The following is a 12,432-nucleotide window of genomic DNA, read 5'->3' on the forward strand; positions in this document are numbered from 1 at the left end:
ATGACTCAAATGTAATTATGCTAACAGGGATTTTGTTGTTTTGAAGTATCAAATATCAAAAACCAGATTACTTTTGACAAGAAGGGGTACAGAGTGAAGTTGTTGACTGCAACGTCAGTTTCTCATGCTGTAATTCATCTTAATTTGAATTTAACCAAACCAAATAATCAATCTATTTGGTGGCTTTGAAATCCTTACAGATCAGATTCATTTGATGACAAAATGACCACTACATGAAGATTTATCAACACAATTTTATTAACGAAACAGATATCACTTTTTAAAAAATATATTTATGGTATTGTTTTATACAAAAATATTTTCTTCATGAAACCAGTACCTTAGAAGCATTACAAAAAAGAATACAAATGACTACATTCATATTTGTACATGACAGGTTAAAATCCTGTAAATAAATACATTCTTTTCTTGCGTTCAATTCATCCTAAGGCGACTTTTTGATTGCCTGCAAGATTGAATCAATGTCTAACGGTGATGATAACCAAACTACACCTCTCCATTGATTTCAAATCCTTCCTTAGGACTCATCAGAATCTTATTTAAACACTGACTAAGCAGAAGGTCCAGTTCACGACTCAAGCAAATAAACTGCAGACCTTTTGATGTTGTATCTCCTCCTACGTCTTTTCCGTCCTCGCCGCACCTTCCGGTCCTTCTTCCCTCTGCCATCCGTCTGCTTCTTCTTCTCCTGCTTAGTTTCCAGGCCTAGTCATAAGCAGTTGTCTGGCACGCACTTTCGCTCCTCTTCCAGCAGGGGACAGGGTGCTCCATTGTTGGCATGCTGCATGAGGACATAGCGTGTGCGGTGTTGCAGGCCTGCATCTCCGCACTTGCCCTTGCACAGGCCCCAGGGAGACCATCCTGACACCTCGCAGTCCAGTGGCGTTTCTGCGTTGCACAATGTTAGACTTTAGTTGATGGGTGGTGGACACGGGTACGCCAAGATGCATGCGCTCCCTTTTTCTCAGGTTTGATTTAGGACAGTCGTACCCAAGAGGCGGGTTAGCCCTTTTCACATTCCCTAACCTGAAGCTCCACCCCCAACCCCTAAACATAACCTCAAATCCTAAATCTTAACCCTAAATGGGAATAGTAAATATAACCCTAACACCCAATCCTAAATTTAAATCTTGACCTATAATCTTAACCCTATTGTCTAAAGATTAGTAGAAATAACTCAAACAATAATCCTAACCCAAACCGCTGGCCCCTGTTCCTAAACTCTAACTCCAACCCCTAATCCCAAACCCCTAAATTTGACCCTTAATTCTAAACCTAAATCCTTACCCTAACCCATGAAGGAGAATATTAAAAGAAGTGTCAGCAATACAACAATGCGCCCAGAGAGGAGTGAAAAATTAAAAGCATCTGAATTTTGGGGTGTGCTTTTTGATGAAAGCTGTAACAAAAATGCAACAAGAAAGGAGTGAGCTATTTTTGGTATTATTTAATCTAGGGGGAGATTGAACAGCGCTAGGACATACTTGTAGTAGATGGATTTGTGCAACACTTTGTTGCTTTTGGTTTATCAGAGTGGTAGACAAAATTGGCGTCAGTATGCATTGACGGAAGTGCTCATCAACAAAGGAGTTTACAACGGGATCATTCCCAAAATATAGTATGTCGGCTGGTGGACCGCCCACACCATGGAGAACTATGCAAAATCGGCTGATGGGGAGGTCCTGTATCTTTTAAGTCCTTTAATGCATTGATTGTCTCTTTAATAAAATTTTACTGTAAGGTGGAGCAAAACTACAAAAGATATGTGAGGAGAAAGACATTGCTTTCGTCAACTAGGAAGTTTCACAACATATGATGGTCTGCCTGGCAACTTAACACTGACTAAAATCCTTGGGAAACAGTCTGTGCCGAAAACAGTATCAGAAGGCAGTCTTTAGTGGTTTCTGGGTGATGGTGATGATGATGATGTCCTTCAGTGTAACAGAAGTCCCATCTCTTTAAATCAGCAGAAACTGTTGTCAGTTTCATTTGGTATTCAATCAATGTTTGAAAAAGCATATTTTAATTTCCACTGCTTGAAGAGTCATTTAATTTTAAAGTTATGGCACTTTGGATGTAACTTCCTGCTTTTTTCACATTCAGTTGAAAATAAAGTACATAAAGGGTGATCCACGATCTTTTGATTTTGTTTATCCAGTGAGGTGGATGGGTTGTGGAAAAAAATGAGCACCAAGCACCAACTTCTGGTGCTCCTTTAAGAACCAGACCAAAATGTGACGTCTCATTTCAGTGTTCATCTTCTGAGAATCAAAATGAAAGAAAGCTGGTAAGTGTGATTGAGTACAAATTTGGTCCAACTAAAAGTAGAAAAGCAGAAGGATGAGGCGAGTTACAGAGGCAGCACTGATGGATTGCCTACTGGAAGATTGCGTCAAGGCTGACCCGGCTTCATATTGCAGGTCCATTAAGGACACTGGGAAGACGTTAGTGGGCTTAAGTATGAAATAGCATCAGTCAAACTTGGCCTATATTGGTTGACATCTGTGAATATATTACACAGAACCAGGTTCAAGAAGGTGATTGTGAATCAGCCGTGAATGTCATCTTTCCGGCCCTCTAGGAATATTGAGGAGTAATAGATAAAACTATGGATGAGACATTGGGGGCTGTTTGCAAGGACTAAAAAATGAAAAAACAAAAACCGCTGTTTGGACTGGTTGTTTACATAACCCCAGAGCGTGACAATAGAATAGTGTTAAATCAGTTCTTCAGCAATCCAGACTCAGAGCTGTGGTACTTACGAAAGATGTTTTCATTGACGACAACTACTGGCCTAGCATGTTATGTTGTCAGATTTATTAGGAGAATCAGTGTGAACTGGGATTGTTTGGACAGCATCAATGTCTGTAAGTTTCATTTTACTACTGTAGGTTTTTGTTGTGTAAACTCTGGAATACATCCCTGATTGTTGGTCCCTAATGACGTCTCATCATGGGGGACAAACCTGTCAACTACTCTTTTTCCTTTTTCTTTCTATAAATCCTTTGTCACATTAGCCTTTTCAGGTTGACACATTCTCATAACCCTCCCATCCAACATCAGCAGGACCGCCGTGTGGTCGTCTTGTAAAAAGATCTGTATTTTTCTTTTCTTCCTGCTTTGGCTCGCTCGCTTAATCGGCGCAACAGGGAGTCATAAACAGCAACTGTCCGTGAATCAGCACAGACTGAATGGATCTTCACCTCATTAGTAGTGATCCTGTTGAAATATAAACGTCTGCCTCCCATTTTTCGGTGGCTGACCCATATTATCGCTGTCTTTTCCTTAAGATGCCAGATGTGTCTTTTTCCTTTTTTTCTGGTCCTCTTTGAGTTTTAGTGCTGACCTTAATGGCTCCCAAATGCTTCTGAGCAGGTCAGCTTGCTCTCAACATTGTTTCAAGTATAGGTCATGCGGAACATGTTAGCTTAAAACTTGTAGATGTGGCATACAGTTGTTGATACATTGAGTCACTGTTTGGATTGTGACTGGCAAGTAATCTTATGACGTGCAGTTCTTACAGAAATATTAATAGGCAAGGGAAAGTCAATCTTAAACATTTCTTGACAATATTATGTTATATGTGACCTCACTAGTCTAAACATGACATTCTGATTGATATTACGTTTGTGGATTATGAGTTATGCAGCAACCTCCAGCTGACTTTATCTATCTGTGGGGGGCGGCCATTTTGATAGTTACTGTCGACTGAAGATGACATCACAGTTGCTCAGGTTTCAGATAATGACCAACCACAGCTCAGCTTCAGAAAACAGGTGAGTTGTGATTGGTAGTTGCCTGAGCAACTGTGATGTCAACTTCAGTTGACAGCAAGTGGCAAAATGGCCACCTTTCTATACAGATAAGGATTTTACTGCTTAACTCATATTCCACAAACACAATATTAACCAGAATATCGTATTTAGACTGGTGGGGCTGCATAGAACATATTATTGTCAAGAAATATTTTGGGGGTTGACTTCCCCTTTAAAATTGAAATTAAAAAGGCTCGTCACATTCTATTTTATTTTTTTATTTTTTTGGGAGACCAGCTCTTTAATGGTTTATTGATTATGTCTGACATGAACTCACACTTAACAAATGTTTTACCTCTTTACATTTGCATTGGCATTGAGGACATGTACTATATTTTTTAATACATGATTTGACTTTTTAACACCTAATTTGTGTGTAACTGTCATTGACCAAAAATGGCTCATGCTTGACGTATTATTCCTCCCACTTACTTATGAGGTTGTCCTCAATCTCATTCCCCGTTGGCAGCAGGTTGGACTCGGTGGGCTCTGCCGGAAGGCTTATGATCTGATTGGTCTTCTTTATCTTGGTCAGTGTTACCTTGGCAATGGGTGGGAGGTGCTTCAGGCGGGGGTAGTAGAAGGAGTTGGCTGGGTGGCTGGGGAAGGATGAGGTTATCTAGGAATGCAAAAGGACAAGAAATGACTTAGGATAAGATAAGAAGCTTGGGGAGCTTACTCCTCCAGGAGGAATGTGTCTTTAAAGGATGAAAGGGGCTAAATGACCCTAAAATGTCAGTTTTAAATCAATACGGCGGATTCTTTTGTGATATTATTCATTATAGACATGCCTGCCAAATTCCATGTTGCTAACTGAAAGTGGCAGGAAAAGTTCATCTGTGAAGGACCCCAGAAAACCATAAAAATGGTGGGTTTACTCAAGATGGACATGTCTTCTAAATTTTGTGTTGCCAAGCGATACAAGTGTTGGTTGCTGAATTTTCAATAACCTACCAAACATTCACTAGGCTAGCAAGGAGCATGGGAAATCCCTCAAAATGGCTCTTTGTTTGGTCTCAAAATGACAATGTCGAAGTGGGCCTTTGCACCAAGTGCTCAAGACCTAAATCTGACTGTCGTACCTGGGTTATTTTGTCTTGAGGCATGGTCTCAAAGTTGGGCGAGGAGAACGTAAAGCCGCTGTCGGTCCCAGCGTCGTAGGGGAAGAGCTCCAGAGACACACTGTCTTTCCACTGGTCACCGTTGCACAGATCCACACTATCCGCTCCCACAAACCAGTCGGGGCTCGGAACGAGGCGGATGATAAATGACAGCTGGAGAATTGACAAATAGAGCAAGGTTACCACATTAAGAGATAGTCTAATCATGTTCTAGGCTATTAGGTCAATTCATTTTTCAGATAAGTCACTGACTCCAACATCAAAGCCCTAAGTTAGTTACATTGCCCGCATTTTAACTTCAAACCTGGCCGGACACGTCCTCCAACTTTACGACCACCCTGAAGACTCGCTCAGCTTGAAGTTCAACCCTACTCCTGCTGAGCTTTACGTAACGTGTCAAGGCATAAATTTTCCTTACAGATGCAAGAGCTGGAACGGTCGAAGCTGCCGTTTTAATGTCACTTTTGCTTGTTTTGTTATGTATTTCTTGTTGTAATAGTGTTCCTGATATATGGCTGCTGCATCGAGGTCATACATGCTCCATTTCTTTGCCTCAGCCCCTCTTTGCTTAGGCCTTTATTGAATTAAACCTTCAGAGAAAGTGGTTTTGACCGGGCCGCTATTGTCAATCATACACTAACCCCTGACAGGGTCCGATCGAAACCCTGACCTAGTATTTAGCAAGCCAGGGATGTGAGTGACTCACATAGGAGTGTCTGGCAAAGACCTCAACCACAGCGCTGCTCTGGCCGGTGCCTTCTCTGACAGCAGGAGCTGAGAAGATGCCATAAACGCTCTGAATCTGTTCCCCGGCCTGCTCCACTTCCTTCATGAGTGTCCAAGCTTCGCCTTTCTCTGTGAACTCCCTCACTCCGTTGCTGGCAAAGCCATTACGCTGCCACATGTGGTAGTCAGAGCTGTGGGTCACGCCTAAGGGCAGAGGGAGGAAAGACAGAGGGATCACCATTGTGTATTTAATTACATAGTAGTTGATATTAGTCACTTTATATCCAATTTACTTTCATCCCTGATAATGGCTACTGCTTTTTAGTGCATCGGATTTAGGAAATCAGATGGTTTTCTCATGTCTGGTGGATACGAGATGAGATCTGATGCTTATTACACCACTAAGGGCAGGGATGTCCAAATCCACATCCAGAAAAATCGAAGGATGCAAGGGCCAAAATCAGTCAAGCAATTGTATATTGTTTATATATTACAGAAATATATTGTAAAATGAGATGAGGCAATAGTTTAGGATTTTTTTCCAAATATTAGGGTGGCCCGGCCCTTTATCCCATTAGAGTCACCCCTGTACTAAACAGCAGCTGAATTATATTCAGAACCAAAACAAGAGCAATTGTAGTAATCTGACCATATTTAAAGCAGTTAATAAATTAATGTAATAGGTTCACAATTTCGAGAAACAATATTTGCTTCTAAAAATGAATGACCAATTATTCACCACAGTGTCAGGAAGATGAATGTACCCATTTTACTTGTAAATATTTATAATGTATCTTTTCATATCTAGAAAGGTTCTACAGAATATAAAAATGAATTCAATACTAGTAGAGGTAGTCTCCACCAACTGTACAAATATAGTTTTTTTTTTATGCCGCGGGCTGCTGAAAAAGGTTGGCGGGCTAATGGCCCCCGGGCTATAGTTTGGACACCACTGACTTTCGGTATGTTTTGCTTTTTTTTCACTTGACTGTTTTCATTTTGTTGTTTGTTAATTTAGCTTGTCCTCACATGTTTTTTTTTTTTTTTACAATGACCTGGCAGCAGTGGACTCATTTTGTTCTGTCACTGAACCAGTGAAAATGTTTAATGAGGGTTTTACCATTCCACTTAATTACTGCCAGCAATGGTTTCTTAGGAGCAATGGCCGTTATGGTTGTCCATAAGGCTCCTAGACTACTCACTCACCGGAAAACAATGGGCTTTATGTAGTTTTTATGCAGTGAAAGAAATATATATAAATTTTTGAATGTGAGTCATGAGGACACCACGCCCCACCTACACGCAAAAGCAAAAGCGCAAAATCTTTTGCTGGTGTATGTGCTAAATGATTGACATGGCTACCAAATCATGTGTTGCTACGTATAACTGACTTCCGTGGCTGAATTTTCAAGCTGTCTGTTCAGTCTAGTGTATGTAATGTTGCTGTTGGTATATAAGATGGGACACATAAAGTTGGTGTTGTTAGTGTACCTATACTGTAATGTACTCACCGACAAGGTTGGACCATTGCGCAGGGGGGCGGTAGACAGGATACTGTTTGGGGAAAGCATCTCGGGTCCACTTGCCAGTAAAGGTCAAGTTGTACTGGGCTGGTTCCGAGGCGGTACACACGGGGACGTCCGTCGGCACGGGCATCGGATGGACACCGTGACCCAGCGTCAGCATCATGACCACCGCGAGGCGGAGGAGGGCCTCACTGGCGGAGGAGATACTTGTCGAGGCGTCCATGATCATGAGGCGGGATAAGCGGGAAACTTAAGACTTAAGGAAAAGAGTCAGAATAGTCTTAATGGAAATGGACAGTCCCAAAAATATGTTAGGTACATTGAAGACAATTGATCGCGTTGATGATATTTATTTTCATATTTACAAATGTTTATATAGAAAGTATTGATACAGTGTTTTACATACAACACTGCTTACTATTCTTGTTGCTTTTCACATTCACATCTCATATCTAATTACTGTAAAATACTGTTTAGTTCATTCTCAAATGCTTAAATACAGACTACTTATAGATACATACATAATGTACATGTAATGTATTACTATATGTACAGTAACTGCACATATAGTTTTTTGCTGCAAACAATGCTGTTGACTAATCTGCTGGCCAAATTAACTTCTGCATATATCAGATATATTTTCTCAGAATTGCTGTCGTTTCATTCTCATTTGCATATATAGACAGGTGATACACATACACATTTCACATCCACTTGAGTCTGTATAGACGTGCATCTCACATGTAATCTGCTCTCAGTTGTATTCATGACCATGTCCAGTTGTCTCATTTACATCCCGTAGTTATTGCAGCAGATATTTTTTGCCACTTCCACACATTGTAGTGTTTACCATAGTATATTGCTTAGTGAAAAGACATTTTAAACACATTCATCTACATTGCACACAGATCACATTTTTACTTCACTGTCAATCTTCTCCAAAATAATTGCTAATATGCTTATTTAGTAGGCACAAATTCTGCTGCTACTTGCAGTCATGAATACATATCGTCTGCATGCATTTGTGAGAGTGTATATACAGTAGTTGCTTAATACTCACTGGTTTTGCAGAGGGTTCCTGATGAATGAAGGGTTGAGGAAGAGAGAGATGAGGGGGGTGGAGAGCAGTGGTTGTGGCTGCCGGCAAAAGTGACTGCAAAGCTCCAAAGTCCAATTTTCCCTTTTTATATCTTTTCAGAAGCTTCACCCCCTCCTTCCCTAATATCTCATCCATCCCCTTAACCCTCCTTTTCACCCCCCCCCCCCCCCACACACAGTTCCACTCCCTTTTCTAAACATGCTCCACCGCATCCTATCTGCTTGTCAGTTGATCCTATACCAGCTTTTCCAAAGACATCTATGTCAACTGTGCAAACATAGGCTCACACACAAGTAGGGCTACCACATGGAAAGCCGAGGGAAAAATAAAGCCGAGAGCAGCGGCCAATCTGATATAAAAAACAAAACAAAAAAAACAAATCAGAACAAGCATGACATTTACGAGTTAGCGGTCTGTGATTTCCGGAACATTTGGCAGCTCTGCGTTTTGCAACATAAATGCCCATACTGTTTTGCATTTCAATGTGTTTGTGGTGCAAAATGATCATTTTTGACTCGCAAATTGCGATGCAAGACACCTGGGAAATGTTTTAGAATGTGACAAAGAAAAATGCGTCTTTATAAGTGGTGCAGTATGTGATCTTCAAGCTGCTTGCCCCCTTTTGCATCCCTGATCAAAACAACACCCTTCACAAATGTGCACATGTGTATGCATGTGTACAAGTGTACAGGTGGTGCCTAACTGTCTACGTTAGCCAAGGTTGCTACGTTGGTAGCATGGCTTATTCAAGTTACCAAAACGTGAATTTACGCATGGGCCAATTTTGTTTAAACAAGTTTAAAAACAAAAATTAAAAATGTATTTAGATACACGATTGGGCAGTAGGCGCATGATTTTTCAAAATATTTCAATAATCTACTGTTAGCCTCGGGTCATAGAGTTTTACCATATATGTTAAAAAGTTTTTTTTCTCGAGACTACAAATTCTACCATTAATTTTATTTTAAACTCATGATTCATAGAAAAGTATAAATAAAATCTATATACAGTAAAATAAAACAAAAAAAAACTACAATCTATACAACTTCTAACCAAATTTCATACAATAAATGATTGTGTAACATAAAACCCACATTGACAACAGTATTTGGCTAATTTGGTAATTGAATTTCAAATCACTACTGCCACGTGTGACCGAAAAATGAAACCGCACACTCCCTTCTTCACGTGCATGATGTCATATCGGCAGAAATAGTGCGGAAAATTCAAACCCGAGTACCCATTGTGAACAGCTAAGGTGATAATCTGCTAATTAGAAGATGTTTTAGTCAAATAAATAAAAATAAAAATAAAAAGGCTGTTGTAAAGATATTTTTGTGCAAATTCCTACATAGAGCAGCTTTTAAATTCACTACAGGATAAAAGGTACCAAGATAAAAATGGTGCTAAAATCGCTTTTCTAAAACAATAGACTATCTACGCTCGTTTGATTTTTGCGACCAGCGTGCTAACCTCTGCATAGTAAGTAGAGATGTGAAGCGCTAAAAGACGGTCCAGCATTTGCCTTTAAGTTGATTTTATTTGTGGAAATACTCATTTTGAATCTGTGACTAGTTTTTCACCTGAGAGTTTTGACTCTAAAGTCACCCTCCTTGTGAATATATATATTTTTTATGGCATACCCAGGCTGCTTAAGGGGGACTATTTTAAGTCTTTTGATGAACACTTCTTCTCCATAAACATTGAAAAGTGTGTCACGTTTGAGCCAGTCAGGCCTTCCATGTGGACAGAGGATGCCGTGTCTCCGTTTTACAGTGTGTGATGTTTGACTTCCATCCCGACAGGAAGCAACGATAGCAGCTGCTGTTTTCTCCTCCATCTCCTCTGAAGCCTTGTGTGTATGTGTGTGTGACTTTTGGTAATCTTTCAGCCAGGTGTGTGTGTGTGTGTGTGCATGTGTATATTCTAAGGCCGGGTGTGGTGCTTGGCTGAAGTCGGTGGCCTAGAGGTAGCAGACAACACTATGCGCTCACGTGCAAACACACAAATATGCCAGCATGCTGACTCAGCCCGCATCTAATGTTTTCCATATGGTCACGTTTCTTCTTGCATACACACATTGACACACCTACACACACACACGCATACACTGGGGCCAATGGCTCTCACATAACCCCTTTTTAGGATTGGACTGTGGACATTTGTCCATTTTCACCTGGTGACTTTTAGTCACTTACAGTATATTGCTTTTACACATAGAAGCGGATTAAAAAGTGAATGTTAAACTTAATATCCTAGTGTCCTGGCATTTTGGCATGTGTGAATTTGTAGGTGTCAGAAGGTCGTGGTTTATATGTTGGCATGAGACACACAATGTATTTGCGAAGCACAATACTTAGCTCACACCAATTCTCTTCAGACCATTGATTGAGAATATCTTGCATGTCTTAATTTGTTGTGTTATATTTTTTAATGCTCCCTTGTAAAAAAAATTGAGACTAAGATCAATAATTTAAAAACAGTTTTCATCACAACCTCTTATACAGTAACTGAATTAATCAGCCATATTCAAACTCATGCTAAATTAGTCAGCACACACCAACCTCAATTTAAGTGTCTCTGGTTAACTTGTGATGTTCCAGTAGGCTTTTCTTGATATTTTTTTTTGTCAGCATCATGATTTTGTGCCAACACTGAGAGTTATTTGGAACTGCTTATAATTCCCTCCATCTTGTCTAAGGCCCATTATCTCAGTTGTTTTTACTTCCCCTTTTTTGACTCATTCACTCGCAGCCAGCCATTTTTACTGAAGCAACCCCCTTCGCTCCCAGCTGTTTTACTAGATTTTGCAAGGCCCCCAGAATAATGTGTTCTCTTGCTATAAAAACATTGAACCTACCAAAAGAAAGATTAGAGTCTCTTCTTTCATCAGGAGAAAAATAAGTATATTTCTGTCAGTTAACGTTTTGCAGCAATTAGCATTAGAAAATCGCTACGTTTTTTTAATTATTTACATATCTGTTTAGAACTATGGGCAAATGAGCTTGTTTGAAACATGGCTCTGGTTGAACTCGTATACTCTGCTGCCACCTGCTGACAGTTTTTGTAATAACTACCATTGCTTCACCCCCGTTCTCTGCAGTTCAGAGGCTGCGTCAAATTCTTCTGTATGCTCTAGTATAAAATAAAAACATAAAAAAACGTATGAATAAATATGTCTTTAGGACACTTAAAACATTTAAAATAGAACGTGTTTATATGTTTATGGAAGAAAATGAGTTAAAAGGCAAAGAAAAATCAGTTGAGTTGTACAGGTGATAAGTTATATTAATGGTGGAAAAAGGGTTGAAATTATTTATCTTGGTCTCATTTTTATATCACAAAAACAGGCATTTGAACAGGGGTGTGTAGACTTTTCATATCCACTGTAAATCCCCCAAATGTTTGTCTTTCTCTCAATCAATCAATCAATCAATCAATCAATCAATCAATCAATCAATCAATCTCCTCTGTAGATATGAGATGAAAAAAAGCTAAGTCTCTACACACATTGACCATATTTACTTCGCAAACACGATGACATATAAAAAAAAATCTCTTCCTTGGTACTAATTTACCAACTTCCGGTTGTGTGGTAAGTTGTTCAGTTCAGTAAATAGCTGAAGATCGGTTGCACAGAACTAGACTTGCAAACATTGCTCCATGGTTTCAGTCAAGGGGTGGAAACAGTGCCTTGCTCAAGGGCACCTCGTAAGTAGCCAGAAAGAAAACTAGCATCTCTTCAACTAGTTGGTACAAAAGGTAAAGCTAAAAGTACAGCGTAGCTCGAACCTTTGACCCCTGTGAAAATCCTTACAGATGAGCTACTGCTCCAATGACTTGCAATAATGCTATTCTTAGCGTTTTTATCACACGCACACGTCACGGCTATAAAAATGTTCAACATTGACTGATTTCCTCACCTTCAACAGATGATATTAAAAAAATGCTTTTTAGTTGCTGCAAAAAGTGACATCATTGAACTTTTTACCAGCAATCTTAAAAACACTGATCTAGCGAGCAGACGCTGTTTGGAAGGCAAATGTTAAAATGTGGCGACGTCCGACACCCCGCGCCACCGCCAGTCATTCTAAACGAGTGCCCGGCTTCAAACAATTTAACAG

The 12,432-nt window shown here is 39.9% G+C and overlaps 1 protein-coding gene and 1 long non-coding RNA gene across 2 annotated transcripts in view; one reads left to right on the forward strand and one right to left on the reverse strand.

Moving 5' to 3' along the window:
* The window catches only part of LOC144058945 (uncharacterized), a 50,755-nt gene that overhangs the window by 7,148 nt on the left and 31,175 nt on the right, over nucleotides 1–12,432 (forward strand). The window lies entirely within an intron of this gene.
* Nucleotides 403–8,337, reverse strand: spon2b (spondin 2b, extracellular matrix protein). The gene is made up of 6 exons (XM_077578227.1): nucleotides 8,270–8,337; nucleotides 7,195–7,465; nucleotides 5,664–5,887; nucleotides 4,919–5,110; nucleotides 4,269–4,455; nucleotides 403–909 (listed from the first exon to the last, which is right to left on the reverse strand). Exons 2-6 carry the CDS (start codon nucleotides 7,436–7,438, stop codon nucleotides 731–733), a joined length of 1,026 nt encoding a protein of 341 aa, XP_077434353.1. The 5' UTR covers nucleotides 7,439–7,465; nucleotides 8,270–8,337; the 3' UTR covers nucleotides 403–730.

Source organism: Vanacampus margaritifer, chromosome 10 (genome assembly GCF_051991255.1).
Source record: "Vanacampus margaritifer isolate UIUO_Vmar chromosome 10, RoL_Vmar_1.0, whole genome shotgun sequence".
NCBI classification, from domain to species: Eukaryota; Metazoa; Chordata; class Actinopteri; order Syngnathiformes; family Syngnathidae; genus Vanacampus; species Vanacampus margaritifer.

Bases quoted from the DNA above. Each gene is read 5' to 3' on its own strand.
- spon2b (XM_077578227.1), bottom strand. From the start codon at position 7,438: ATGATCATGGACGCCTCGACAAGTATCTCCTCCGCCAGTGAGGCCCTC. The intron at 4,456-4,918 runs GTACGACAGTCA...TTGCATTCCTAG, and splicing joins CTCAAGACAAAATAACCCAG to ATAACCTCATCCTTCCCCAG. The intron at 910-4,268 runs GTAAGTGGGAGG...TGTGCAACGCAG, and splicing joins GATTGAGGACAACCTCATAA to AAACGCCACTGGACTGCGAG.